We start from the raw sequence: 14,959 nt of genomic DNA, 5'->3' as shown, positions 1-14,959 counted from the left end.
ACAATAGTCTAAGGTGGTTCGGGAAATTGATGAGCTTCTTTAAAGAGAAGAGTTTTTAGAAAAAATGCTAAGGGCAGCACGGTGGCTTAGTGATTTGCACTTCTGCCTCACAGCACTGGGTTCATGAGTTTGATTCCCGACCATGGCCTTATCTGTGTGGAGTTTATATGTTCTCCCCGTGTTTGCGTGGGTTTCCTCCCGGGTGCTCTGGTTTCCTCCCACACTCCATAAATAAACTGGTAGGTTAATTGGCTGCTATCAAATATTTACCCTAGTCTCTTTGTCTCCATCTATGTGTGTATGTTAGGAAATTTAGACTGTAAGCTCCAATGGGGCAGGGACTGATGTGAGTGTGTTCTCTGTACATCGCTGCAGAATTAGTAGCGCTATATCAATAGCTGATGATGATAATGACAGGAAGGTTTGTAGTCTAAGAGAAATGTATGAAGGAGGGAATTTCACAGAGTGGTTGCAGCCTGAGAAAAAAAAAACACCTGTAACCAGCATTGGAGCAAGTAATGGGTGTGTATATAAAGCACAGATCTTGAGCAGATGAGTTGAGTTTTTTTTTAAGACGAGTGAAGAGATGTATGTTGGTTTAGTTTTGTTACTAGCTTGCCATGTTGGTCAGGGCTGGATGAAGGGAATGGAGGCCTCCACCGTTATATATACATATAATATAGCACTTACCTGGTCCTCTTCTCTAGCTGCAGCCTGCAAGCTCCTCTTCTTTCTTCTTGTCCTGCTGTCCATGCAGGCGCAGTGGGCATCGCAGCGCGCTGATTAGTGAGGAGATCTTGCGAGACTATGAGTCATATTCTCATGAGACCTCCTTTCTAGGAGCTCGCTGTGCACCACGGCCGCACGGACAGCAGGGCAGCTAACAGCAACAGATTTGTTAGTTACACCTGCCTTGAATGAATGGGAGGCCATCCCTGACCTGATCGGCAGCAGTATTACACAAAAATCTTTGTTAGTGCCCCCCAGCTGCCCGAGGCCCCAGGACTATAGCCCAGAAAGACCATTAGGTTAATCCGGCTCTGATGTTGGTGGAAGTGTTTTATATTGGACTTGGTAAAGTTCATGCAAACAATTTAGAGACAGATTGAAGCACCAGTAGAAAAATAGTTTTGTGTCCAATTAGCTTAACTGCTGTATTTTAAATAGATTGTAGGTTTGTAATTCTGGTTTGGTAAAGACCTGTTAGAAATTAATTACAATGGTGAATGCTGACTGCATGAATTAAAATATTTGTAGAGTCAAATTCTATTTTGAAAATTTCCTCTGCCTCCTTTAATAAAACCTGGGTTTCTTTAAATAACCTCAAATAATTTCCATCCAATTTGCAATACGTTATGGATAAGGCCCCCTTAGGGGAGTATTTTCATACAACAGGATTCTCGCCTTAAACGACCCTCCCTCCTCTCCCATATATCCATCCCCTACTGCCCCTTATACCTGTTATTTTACTCTATTAAAAATTCCTGACACTGATTATTCTATTATTCTGGCATTCTTATGAGTTCATATTCTGAGCTATTTTCTTGTAAATGCAATGATTTTGTTACCAGTATTCTCTGTGTCACATGAAATGAAGATCAACAACTGGAGATAAGACATACTACAACATCTGAAAATGGCCAACAAATTATTTGAAACCACTAGTTTGTCATAGATTAGCATAGACATAAGGTACTGGTGTTTCGGGGCAACATGTTTTTTTTTTTTAAAAAAAAAAAAAAAAAAGGGGGTTGAAATGTAATGCAATAAGCTAAATTACAAATGCAATACATGTAAATGAGCAATACGATGTTTGCTAACCCTAAGGCAATGCAGCATTTCTAGAAAGTGAGTATTAATGGGTCTCAATAGAATGAATATGCCCCTCACTGTATTTTACAGCTATCGTTGTTGTTTTAGTTTCACACATCCAGATTATAGCAAATGTACTTAAGTGAAAACTTCTTTGCAATCTTATGAAATGTAAAACTCTTGTTTAGCAGAGCTTCAAGTTGGTCCATTCCATATATGAAAGGAATGTGATTAAATAGATACCAAAGTTTCTATGCTGGTCTACTTCAAAAAGTCACAAATCATCCAATACCCTGATGTGAAAAGTAATAACGTTTTTGGTTCTATTGGAGTAGTGGATCATTTAAAGAAAATATCAGTTCTAACACATTCATTTATGTACATGTTTACAATAAAGTTTGAATAAAAAATGATTTAACATGTTAAAGGTAAACTCCAGTCCAAAGTTTTTAGACAATGTGAAAAACTAGTTGAACTCAGGGTTTCTTCCCTAGGTCTTCTTCTGTTTTCCTGATAGCCATGCCTGCCCCCCACCCCCCTCCGTCATGTGTGTTCCGCCAGGCTTTTGAGCCTGAAAGAATAATCAAAGTATGTTTGATATCTGCTAAATGCTTCTTGTCTCTACAGCTGAGACCCTACACAGAATGTCTATTGGATGTCAGCTGTGTAACACCTCCTCTGGTGGCGCTATATAAAAAGAGATGGGCGGGCTCGGTTCCCCGAGTTCCGAATTCATCCGAATTTAGCCCATTCGGAATCGAAATTGAGGCAAAACGTCATCGTGATGTATTCGTATTTCTGAGCTCGGTTCTCGCGAGATTTGAAAAGCATAAATACCAGCCTCCACAGCAATCCATCGCCATTTAACAGAGGGAGAGAGCAGGGTTAGGTCACAGACTATATCAACGCAGGGACAGAGCAGTAATAGGACACATTATTGTTTCTATTCAGTACAGGGCCGGACTGGGACTAAAAATCAGCCCTGGCATTTAAAGCACACAGGCCCACCTCTGTTGATTAGCAGGAAAAAAAATGTGTGCCGCAGTGCAGTGGCGGTGCCGCCAAAGGCGTTGCTACATTATGTTGGGGGCGTGGTCAAAATGGCGCGTTGATACATACATTATAATAAAACATTACATTTATCAGACCCTCCCCATCCACGTTACGCCACCCCCCAGATACATTATGACCCCCCCAGCCCACTGTACTTATCTATGCTTCTGATGCTGCTGACATTCCTGTAGAGTGAGCAGGGAAGCTCTTAGTCTCATGAGATTAATAAATCTCGTGAGACTTAGAGCTCCTCGGCTTGCTCTGCAGGCTGTGCCCTGTCCGGGACGGAGCACAAATCCTCCTGCTGACCAACTGGATTAAGGCTCGGGGGGCCCGGGCACTTAAGTCAGGGGGGCTCCTATGATGTAATTTGGCTATTAGACACATTTTTCACAATACAAAGGCGATACTGTGTGCACTACTGTTAGGTGCATGCAGTTCTGCCTTAGCAAGCAGTACAGTGTGAAGCAGGACATATCTCCCAACTGTCCTTGTAGTCAGACCAAATCCTGACTAAGTGGGACAGTCACCCACCAAATTCAGAACAGTTGGTAGACTGTCCTGGTCTCTCCTACCTGTCTTGTCATGGTCACCACTTGTTGCTGCTGGTGTCTTTAGATCAGTTGCTGCTTGTCTGGATCCTGGAATGTTGGATGCCCTATTTGGAGAAAAAAATGAGCAGATGAAATTTAGCCCTGGTGTTAAATCAATATAGCATCCATGTTTTAAAATTAGGCCTCACTGCAGCCACAACATTAAAATACTAGTATTCACATTTGATAAATACATCTATTTCCCTCCAACTAGTCCTGACATTAAATAGTATTCCCATTTAATAAATAAAACTATTTCCCTCTCTCCAAAGCACCCCAGCATTAAATTAAAAATCCAATCACCCAATCTGAAATTGATAGCCCCCACTATTAAATTGCCCCCACCATCACCCCACAAATAGAATGGCATTTAATAATTAGCCCCCACCTGCAATTCCCTATTAGATTAACAGCGTACCTCCCACATTATATTAAGAGCTACCCATACACACATTATTGTCATACACCAGCCCTCACACACATACACACACATTATGGTCATACGCTGGCCCTCACACACATACTATAGTTATACTGTTACACACATACACACTATAATCATACCCTGTCACACACATACACACTATAATCATACCCTGTCACACACATACTATAGTTATTCTGTCACACACATACACACTAAAATCATACCGTCACACACACACTAATCATACCCTGTCACACACATACTATAGTTATACTGTTACACACATACACACTATAATCATAGAGGTCATTCTTTGGATATTTTTTTGGGGGTTACTTATTTTTTGGGTTATTTGCATTCATTGTCATTCAGAGCTTGATTTATATATTTTTTAACTTTGTCGATCCCATTTTTATTGGCGCCTGTCAGCAAATTCTGTGTTATTTTTTGTTACACTATAATCATACCCTGTCACACAAATAAATAGATACCCTGTCACACAAATAAATAGATACCCTGTCACACAAATAAATAGATACCCTGTCACACAAATTAATAGATCCCCTGTCACATAAATAAATAGATCCCCTGTCACACAAATAAATAGATCCCCTGTCACACAAATAAATAGATCCCCTGTCACACAAATAAATAGATCCCCTGTCACACATACTACCCCCCCCCTCTTACCTTGTTCGCTCCGCAGCGCTGTGTACAGTCTCTCCTGACACATGGGACGGCACCTATCACATGGTGCACGTCCCATGTGACACATCTCCAGAGCCATTCATAGGAGCAGAGGGGAGGAGGAGGAGGGGATGCGCGGCCACCAGGAAGTAAGTGTAGTGCCGACCCCACCGCTCAGCGCAAAGACTGTCATGCCGAATTCCGGCATGACAATCTGTGTGCTGAGCGATGGGGCCAGCCAGCTAGCAACCGGCCCATCTGACCATCGGCCCTTCTGGCATTTGCCAGAAGTGCCAGATGGCCAGTCCGGCACTGATTCAGTACAATTCTGATCTTAATTCCAATTGTTACAGCAGTAAGAGGAGGATAGAGGAGGTTTATTTTTTTCAATTTCTGGCACTCCAAGTGCTTTTGGGAAGTCCCTTATTCCCCATTCTTTTGCAGTATTTTTCTGGCTGTCAAAAGTCCTATTTGTCAGCAGTATAAAAAAAATATTTAGCACTCCAAGTGCGTTTGGGGTGTTCCCCATTCTTTTGCATTAATTTTTCTGGCTGTCAAAAGTCCTATTTGTCAGCAGAAGAAAAAATTTTTTTTCGCACTACAAGTGCTTTTAGGGTGTCCCATATTCCCCAGTGTTTTACTGTAATTTTTCTGGCTGTCAAAAGTCATATTTGTCAGCAGTATAAAAAATTTTTTTTCGCACTACAAGTGCTTTTGGGATGTCCCTTATTCCCCATTCTTTTGCAGTATTTTTCTGGCTATCAAAAGTTATATATGTCAGCAGTATAAAAAAAAATATTTAGCACTACAAGTGCTTTTGGGGTGTCCCATATTCCTCAGTGTTTTACTGTAATTTTTCTGGCTGTCAAAAGTCATATTTGTTAGCGGTATAAAAACCAATTTTTAGCACTACAAGTGCTTTTGGGGTGTCCCATATTCCTCAGTGTTTTACTGTAATTTTTCTGGCTGTCAAAAGTCATATTTGGCAGCTGTATCTAAAACAATTTGTAGCACTACAAGTGCTTTGGCCTCATTATAATGGATTCAAAGCAGTCCACATATGAGCAGAATCAGCAACCAGGTTCTGTCACCAGTCCTGATGGTATTGTTCCCAGTACGTCATCTGGGAAAGGCGATGTCAAACTACACAGTCTTTTGAAATCAGGCAAAAAAACACCCAAATTTTTTTTTTTACCGTGTTGAAGCGAAAAAGAAGTCTAACTGAGGAAAAGTTAACTGTCGGTAAAAAAAAAATTGCCAACATGCCATTCTACACACGCAGTGGCAAAGAGAGAATGAGGCCTTCGCCTTTCTCTATTAGTGGCAGATCCAAAAATGTTACCGAGCCTACAAGCAGGGCCGGTGCTAGGGCCCACGGCGCCCTAGGCATTTTTAAAAAATCGCCGCCCTCCTCCCTCCTTACCTCTCCTTACCTTTTCTCATCACCGCCGCCTCTCTGCTCTGTCTCCTCCCCTCCACTCACTGACACTAGTCAGTGGAGGGGAGGAGACGGAGCAGAGAGGCGGCAGTGGTGACAAAATAGCCTCTTCCCCCCTCCCCGTTCATCTGAATGCTGTGCGGCGGCCGTGACAGGTATGGTCAGTGGTCGCCGCACAGTTTTAAAGTCTTTTAGTATTCTGTGGCGCCCTCCAGGCGCCCTCCAGAGCCTGGCGCCCTAGGCAAGTGCCTAACCTTGCCTAATGGGAGCGCCGGGCCTGCCTACAAGTAGTGCACAATTACTGTTACGCGTCAAAGCCGAGCTGCAAGATAACAGTAAGGCATTAGAGGATAATGTTTGCTCTGAATAAAAAATGACACCAATCCCTGTGGAGAGTCCATCCAACAGTGGGATGTCTATTCATGAGCATTCTGTTAGTGTACCCATAAAGAGGGGCCCTTTCAGCAGTTCTGCTGATGTGTGCCTGAACAGCCCGAGTGTAGCCGGTGATACACAAATTAAGGATGCCACTTTGGAAATAGAAGAGGATGTGGGGGAGATTTGTGTAGGCAATGAGGGCACTAATGAGGATGTTGATGAGGATGAGGTTGTTTGTGTAAGTCCTGCACCAGTGGCAGCAGTTCTGGCACGTGACAAGAAAAAGGCCATTGTTATGCCTGGCCATAAAACAAAAAAATCCACCACAATCCAGACAACAATTGTATAGCCATTTGTAGTGTATGTCAAGCCACAGTCAGTCGAGGGAGGGGCCTTAACCATCTTGGAACCTCTTCTATGTTACGCCATTTGACGAGAGTTCATGGCAAAGTGTTGGGAAAAGCTGAAAGTTCTTCCAAAAAAATTACAAGCACTCCATCATCAGCTAGGATCCTCCGGTCACCGACATCCCGACGGCTACAAAATACACCCACCACACCATCCTCATCAATATCCTCAGTAGCTCGGAGTTAGCCCTGCATCCCACTTATTAAGGCTGGATGACTCCTGCACTATTATTGATTCCTCTGAAGAAAGGGTTAGTCCCACTGCTGCTGCTGGGGGTGAATCGTCAGCCCAGAGGAAGGCCAAGAAATAGAGCAGTCCTACATTCATCAATTAACTGTGAAACAATCATTTGCTAGGGGAAGCAAATAAGACAGCAGTCACCCAGTCGCCAAGCGAATCCCTGACGCCATGGCTGCCATGTTAGTGTTACATCTGTGTCCAATATCCACAATTAACGCAGCTGGTTTTTCACAGTTAATTGAGGTTTTGTGTCCGCCTTACAGAATTCCATTGCGACACCATTTTTCCCGTAAAGCTATTCCGCAACTATACCAAAAAGTGTGAACAAATGTAAAGATTGCGCTGAAAAATGCCATTCTGCCCACTTTCCACTTAACCACAGATATGTGGACAAGTGGACGTGGGCAAACCAAAGACTATATGACTGTGACAGCCCACTGGGTTGGTCATTCACCTTCACCAGCAGAAACAGCAGCAGCATGTACACCACTACGTAACATTTGTCAAAGGCAAGCCACTCTTTGTATCACCGGCTTCACTAACAGGCATACAGCTGACAATTTGTTACGTAAACTGAGAGATGTGATTGATACATGGCTTATACCACTTGGACTCTCCTCAGGATATGTCATTTCTGATAACGCCAACAATATAGTGCGAGCATTACAGCTGGGTGATTTCCATCACATTCCCTGTTTTGCTCACACCATCAACTTTTTGGTGCAGAGCTTCCTACGAAATAACCGTGAGGTGCAGGAGATGTTTTCGGTGGCCCGTAAGACCATTTCAGGCATTCGGCCACAGCATGTAGGAGATTGCAGCAGCTCCAAGAGCAGTTTAACTTGCCCTGCCACCAACTTAAGCAAGAGGTGGTAACTCGGTGGAATTCCACGCTGTACATGCTTCAGAGGATGGAGGAACAGCGCAAAGCCATCCAAGTATATTGCACAAGCCATGACATTGGGAAAGGAGGGGGCATGTATTTCACTCTTGCACAGTGGGGAATCCTTTCAGTGCTGTGCAAGGTGCTGAAACCATTTGAAGTTGTGACGTGTGAGGTGAGTGCAGATTCTGCTAGTTTGAACCAAGTCATTCCTTTAATTAGACTATTGGAAATGCAGCTTGATAAACTGAAGGAGGAGATGAAAGCAAGCAATTCCGCAAAGTATGTTGGCCTTGTCGATCAAGTACTTAATTCGCTTCACAATGATCCTCGAGTTATTAAGATCTTGAACTCGGATCAGTACGTTTTGGCCACTGTGCTTGATCCAAGGTTTAAGACCTACATTGAGTCTTTGCTTCAAAATGAACGAGATGTGAACTTTTGCAAGGAGTTATTGCTCAGCAAGTTGTCCGCTGAACTGGGCCTTGGCATGATGACGTGTCCTCCTTCAGTTTCTCAAGCAGCTGCTGCTCGTAAAAAAATGTAATTTTCAAAAAAGAAGCAGGGAAGATGCAGAGGGCAGACCAGAACAGTTTAAAATCTGGGCTGGTTTGAAGGACTTTTCAAAAAAAATTTGTGACCTTGTCCATAACTCCATCCAATACAAGTATAAACATGCAAAGGATGGTGGAGGATTATTTTCAAGAGGTAATTGATATGGAAATGTCAGACAGTCCCTTTCCTTACTGGGAAGAAAAGCAGGCAATTTGGAAACCCATGTACAAACTTGCTTTGCAATACGCTGCCCACCCTCCAGTGTGCACTCTGAACGAGTGTTCAGCACAGCAGGGAACTTAGTCAGTAATCGCCATAGAAGGTTACTTCCCAAAAATGTGGCGAAAATTATGTTTATAAAAATGAACTACATCTTCCACGAGGAAGGCCCTCACCATCCAAGACATCCAAGCACTGACTGTTCTCTAATGGCGGGTTCAAGCGGCGATGAATTGATAGTCTGTGATGATGACGTACACACTGATGAGGGTGAGGACGAAGCTGAAGATGATGACGATAACATCTTTTTAAAATTTTCTATTTAAGTGTAGGGTGCAATCTACCCCCAAAGACGAAAGGGACTTGGGGCACTTCCATATGACTTACCGTCTTGAAAGGCTGCTGTTTGGGAAATTTCTCCTTAAGGGTAGGGTTTCATAGACAGAGTGACCCCAAACTGGCTTTGTCCATTTCTCTTAATATTGTACAGTCTATAATGGCTGAATGTTTTGCTATTTTATACAAGTGGAGTGGGGCCTAGAGAGACAGAAACCAAACTGGCTTTCTCCATTTCAATTAATATTGTACAGTCTATAACGGCTGAATTGTTTGGTATTTTATACAAGTGGAGGGGGGCCTGGAGAGACAGAAACCAAACTGGCTTTGTCCATTTATTTACATATTTAACTATAAGTGTAGGGTGTAATATACATCCAAAGACGATGGCTGCATTGCCAATATGCATAGATGGAGAGGAAGACAATCTGGTTTGTGTGTAGAACTAATGAAGGCCTACCAGGAATTAAACTGTTTTTTGGATAATTTATTAGCTTTACAACTACATTACTTATCTAAGAAACAGGTGGAGTACTAAATTTGGTTCTTTTATGACCAAAAATATTGATTTTTGAACAAAACCAAAACCTAAACATGAAATAGCAGTTTGGCAAAACCAAAACATGATGGTAATCCAGATCTAAAACGAAAACACGGGGGTCAGTGAGCATCTCTATATATAAGTAACATGATGATGATGATAGTATCAGTGGATCAGAACCTGTGTGGAAAAGGACAGATAGGGACCCAGGACAGTGGGGAGGATGTCCTGGGACACCCCTTATAATCTGTGGAGCTGGTCCATCACCTGCTGCCACTAGGGCCAAAGTACAACATCACTGACATAATACAAGTGTTATGGGACAGATTTCAGGGATAAATTACCTCAGAAAGTGACAGGAGGAAAGAATGGAGAGGCATCAAACAGGGGTTGAGAGATATTACCTCCGCACAAGAAGAGTGACAGATACTACCCACCGCAGAGGAAGGGTGAGTGATAATACCCCCAACAGAGGAGGGGTGATTGAACACTGCTGTGAGAGAGAAATTTTAACTAATTTTAAATGTGACTGCCCCAGTAATATCCTGTGTATGTAGCTGTTAAGAACTGTGCAGTAGGAGATAGAAAATGTATATAGGAACAGTACACATTTATTTTATCACAGCAACCGTTTAGGAATGTGTTGGAGTGAAGAAGAAGTGTAAATAAATAGTAATTTTCAAAAAAGAAGCAGGGAAGAAGCAGAGGGCAGACCAGAACAGTTTAACATCTGGGCTGGTTTGAAGGATTTTTAAAAAACATGTGTGACCTAGCCCATAACTCCATCCAATATGAGTATTAACATGCAAAATAAGTGTAGGGTGTAATATACATCCAAAGACGATGGCTGCATTGCCAATATGCATAGATGGAGAGTAAGACAATTTGGTTTGTGTGTAGAATTAATGAAGGCCTACCAGGAATTAAACTGTTTTTTTTGATAATTTATTAGCTTTACAATTACATTACTTATCCTAGAAACAGGTGGAGCACTAAATTTGGTTATTTTATGCCCAAAAACATTGATTTGTAAACAAAATAGCAAAAAAAAACAAAAAAAAAACAAAACATGCAATGGCGGTTTGGCAAAACCAAAACCAAAACACGACAGTAATCCAGATTCAAAACCAAAACCAAAACATGGGGGTCGGTGAGCATCTCTAGTACTTATGCAATATACAGAAAATATAACAATCATCATATGAAATTGGCCTTTGGCCAATGTTAAATTGGGATTTCTGAAAATTTACCACAACCGGCTTAGAAAATAGGTTGAAGTAGGAAGTTTTAGCACTTATCCACAACGTGTTGATGACTATGCCAAATAAAAATAAATACATACGTTTAAAAAATATTCAAGTTTTCTGTAATTGCAAAGATACATTACTTCAAGTCAGACAATTTGTTCATTTTACTATATTAATGTGAGAAATGAATAGATCACTTGTTCTTTTGTAAATATATGCGTCCCTTCTTTTGTGGGGACCACAGCATGGTAAAGAATAAAATCATATCTCTGATTTACTAATAATGCTCTTTCATCTTCAATTTTAAATGTATTTTTTTTACAGCGGAAGAAATCTGGGGAAGGACACATTGAAAAGCACCGAACATTCCTCAAAGTTCATTCCATTGTACCGAAATAGAAGTATACTACAGTCAAACTGTAGATCAGGCTAAACCCCTATACATGGACAAGATGTGCCCTTCATACAGGTTAATGCAAACACAACTTTGACACTGAGTGAACTACAGAAGTCAGTAGCTGCAATAGAATATGATACACATGGGTCAATAATTTCCAATGCATTCCACAAAAGGGCCTTTATGAGAAGGTCATGAGGAAAAAGACCTAGCTAGAAAGAAGACATTATTATTATTATTATCCTTTATTTGATAGGTGCCACAAGATTTCCACAGTGCTGTACACCGTACAAACAGTAGACTATACAGAGTGAAACAGTACTGAACAATAAACAAATAATACCAAGACTTCAAAAACTTCAGGCATGGCTATTGCAGTAAAGATGGAGCAGAAGAACAGGTATAGAGACAGGAGGGAAAAGGGCCCTGCTCAAAAGAGCTTACATTCTAAGGGAGGGTAAACAGACATCAGGCACAGAAGGGAGTCAGTAAAGAGGATATAGCAAGGGAGGAGTGAAGAGAGGGGCCGGAAAGAGAGAGGACATAACGAGCGGAGGAGATAAAAAAGGGTTAGGTGGATGGCTGGTAGGCTTTAAGGAACAGGTGAGTTTTAAGTGGCCCGTTTGAAGGAGCACAGGTTAGGGGACATGCGTATGGAGTGAGGGAGGTTGTTCCAGTGAAGGGGGGCAGCACGGGAGAAATCTTGGATTCTGGAGTGGGATGAGGTGGTTAGAGTGGAGGAGAGGTGATGGTCATTGGCCGAGCGCAGGGAGTGTGAATGGAGTGTAGGTTAGAGATATAGGGGACATAGAATTTTACGAACGAAAAAATTCACAGCCCGGGTGCTAAATTGTGCAAAAATCACTTAAAAAGTGTATAGTGTGTACGCATGAATCGGCAGACTGAGCAGAACTTCAGTTGTTGGTACTATCATTGTAGTATAAATTGATTGAACAACTTCCACTGCTGTATTGCTTGTTTGAGAGGCATGTTGGTGTCAGTAGCTGAGGGGGAGTGCTGGAACTGTATTGCCATTTGGAGGCTTCTGGGGTACCTCTTGGTAAGTTAGCTCTCAATTTAAAAACACATATATATATGGCCCAAATATATGGGACTCTCATTGTCTAGAGTTAGGACCACCCTATTAACTAAAGCGCCGTGGAGTGGCATTTGCAAATGTGTGCAACTGAGACTTTTGCTTTTTCATGTACAAGTAAAAATGGCAGCTCCTTTGCTGACTACAGCAGTGTGTTGGGGGATTTTTCTCTGTGTTTGTTCCTTTCAGGATAACCCCACCCTTTCAAGCACCTGCTATGAGCCTATAAATTGATTGAGCAACTTCCATTTCTGTACTACTATCATTGTAGATAACATATTGGTCTGACATTTCTGTAATGTGTACCTAGCCTTAGTTGATTAATGCTCCAATTTTAGCTAATGCCTTCAATTTTGATTATGCAGCATAAGTCAAGGAATCAATTACTACGAGAGTGCTCTATTGGCTCTTCTGGTCCTTCTGCTTAACAGATGCTTGACGTCAATTTAATCCAACAGAAAGAGTCTTTTCTTTCTATTTAGCTCCTCGTGACATCAATTCAAGAATTAACTATTTTTACAGAAGCTTTTAATTATGCACTAAATTGCTAGTGTCCATGTTTTCTCTCTGCGCTTGGCTGGATCATGCTATTTGAAAATGTACGTGAAGGATCCACATACAGTACATCCCCCTATTTTATTTGGAAACTCATGGTCTCTATGCTGTCATCTCTTTAAGGAGCCTCAGAGATATCTAATGTGTTGGAAGAACAGTTTACACTCAATGAGACCCATAATGGTCCACAAGTGGAGTGGATACAATGTATGCTTACTGGTAAAGAAACTTTGCAGCTGTGAAACCCAGTCCAAAAAGCAAAAAAAAACAACAACATTGTATGCAGCTACCAGGCGAGGGCTGGGAGAGGGAAGCCTGGGGGCACACAGACGGCCGCATCACATGACACGGGATACGGCCGCGTCATCAATGACGCGGCCGCATCCCCTGTCATGTGATGCGGCCGCCTGTGCGCTGACGCGGCCGCATCTGATGTCATCACATGCGGCCGCGGGTACAAATGTGGAATATTGCATCCGGGGGCCTACCCCCCGGCCCTAATAGCGGTCTGACTGAGCGGCCCTGGCAGCTACACTTGCACACATGGAAAAAAATATTCCTTGCATATCAATTGCAACAGCCTTCTGTTACATTGATATATCAGATGATTCCTCAATTGATGCAGGGTTTCTTTCAAACATTCTCCTGTGCAAGCAAATACGTGCACTTGGTTTGACTACCTTTGTCTCACTAACCATACAGAGTAAGTTGCTAAATGCCCCATAACAAAAGATTCAATAATTGAGTCTATTAAGTCACTAAATTTTTACAAAACCCCTAAAAAACCCAGATGACTTTTTAGCCCTTCTTGTGAAAAATCTGAGTCACCTCTTGTGTTTTTGGTCCAAAAAAGACCTTTTAAACTGTGAGCTTGAAGTACCTACAACCTGGTACATCCTTAACCTGGTTCTTAAGAGATTAAGTGGAACCAGGAATGGCTGCCTAAGTCTCCCTTCCTGTTTGCCTAACCAATTGAACCTTTAGTACAAGTAAATTCAGTCAACTGCAACTCAGGATCTCCAGAACATAATATCAGATGATGTGTGTTCCATTGTTGTCTTCTTTATCACACCAGCAGAAAGGAAATGTACCACAACATGGCTGCAGCCATGGCTTCCAGAGATTATTCAATGAAGACATCTGTTGGGGCACCACGCTGATGGTCTTCTGATGTTCTGCAGCTGCAATTTCTATTCTGCTTAGTACTGCCTTATAACGTGGGTCAACATGAGGCTGAAGAGGGTTGGATTCTGAAGGATCAGTTGATAGTTCAAATAACAGTGGAGTTTTATGGTGTACAACATGCTCTCCTTCACAAGCACATATTATTATATCATAGCAGCCCACTGAACCTTCTGGGTGAAAGACTGGAGTCACGTAGTGAGCTTTCCAAATAGCGCCACCTAGGAAAACAAAGGTGAAAATACAGTAGGTTATTCTGAGAATATTGACAGTTGTAAGTTAAGTGCATTTACAAGTAATTATTTTCCCTGGATTAATGACATTACAATTGTTAGGATAAAGGTTATCATATTGAAGGTGGAAAAAATTTACCTTAGTTAACATATAACCAAAAATAGGATAGTTCCCTATTTGAAATAGGGAGTATCCTGTCTTGGAGATAGACATAAAAAGCTATTACAGGGTTTCCACATAAAAAATCCTTTAAACTGCATATAGTCGGGACAGCCAGTTTGTGTGCTGAAATAATATTCATGATAATATCGACCATTAATTCATTAGAAACCAGTTAATCATGAATATTAGTCTGGCATGATTCAGTAAAATCACAGGTTTCTAGCAAATCGATAGGCTTCATAATGGTCCATCTCACAAAATAGAATCCTCCACTCTGTGTAGGTGCTAGGTTCACTTTAATGCTCCTAAAATAAATATATATTTGTTCATATACATTACCAAAAGATTGCCATATATATATGTTGAGATAAATTGACTTTAGTGGACTAAAAATGGAAAATTATTCTTAGTGTGAGTTACAAAAAAACTTTGTCCTGGAAATAATGGTCATTTATTAAGTTGCAAGTATATGGGCCTGGAGTGTTTTGTGATATTATGGTTCTGTGTTTGGCTAAA

The 14,959-nt window shown here is 41.6% G+C and overlaps 1 protein-coding gene across 2 annotated transcripts in view; it reads right to left on the bottom strand.

The window, feature by feature from the left end:
• Positions 1-11,187: 11,187 nt before the first annotated feature.
• LOC142139138 (arylsulfatase D-like) overlaps positions 11,188-14,959 on the bottom strand; it is a 46,348-nt gene continuing 42,576 nt past the window's right edge. For both annotated transcript variants that reach the window (XM_075196479.1, XM_075196480.1), the window contains one exon: positions 11,188-14,268. In XM_075196479.1, the coding sequence (XP_075052580.1) occupies positions 13,898-14,268 (371 nt within the window). In that variant the 3' untranslated portion in view covers positions 11,188-13,897. The remainder of the gene's footprint in view (positions 14,269-14,959) is intronic.

This window comes from Mixophyes fleayi, chromosome 2 (genome assembly GCF_038048845.1).
Source record: "Mixophyes fleayi isolate aMixFle1 chromosome 2, aMixFle1.hap1, whole genome shotgun sequence".
NCBI classification, from domain to species: domain Eukaryota; kingdom Metazoa; phylum Chordata; class Amphibia; order Anura; family Limnodynastidae; genus Mixophyes; species Mixophyes fleayi.
The sequence above is the reverse complement of the archived record's forward strand: the minus strand, read 5'-3'. Positions and strand labels throughout refer to the sequence as shown.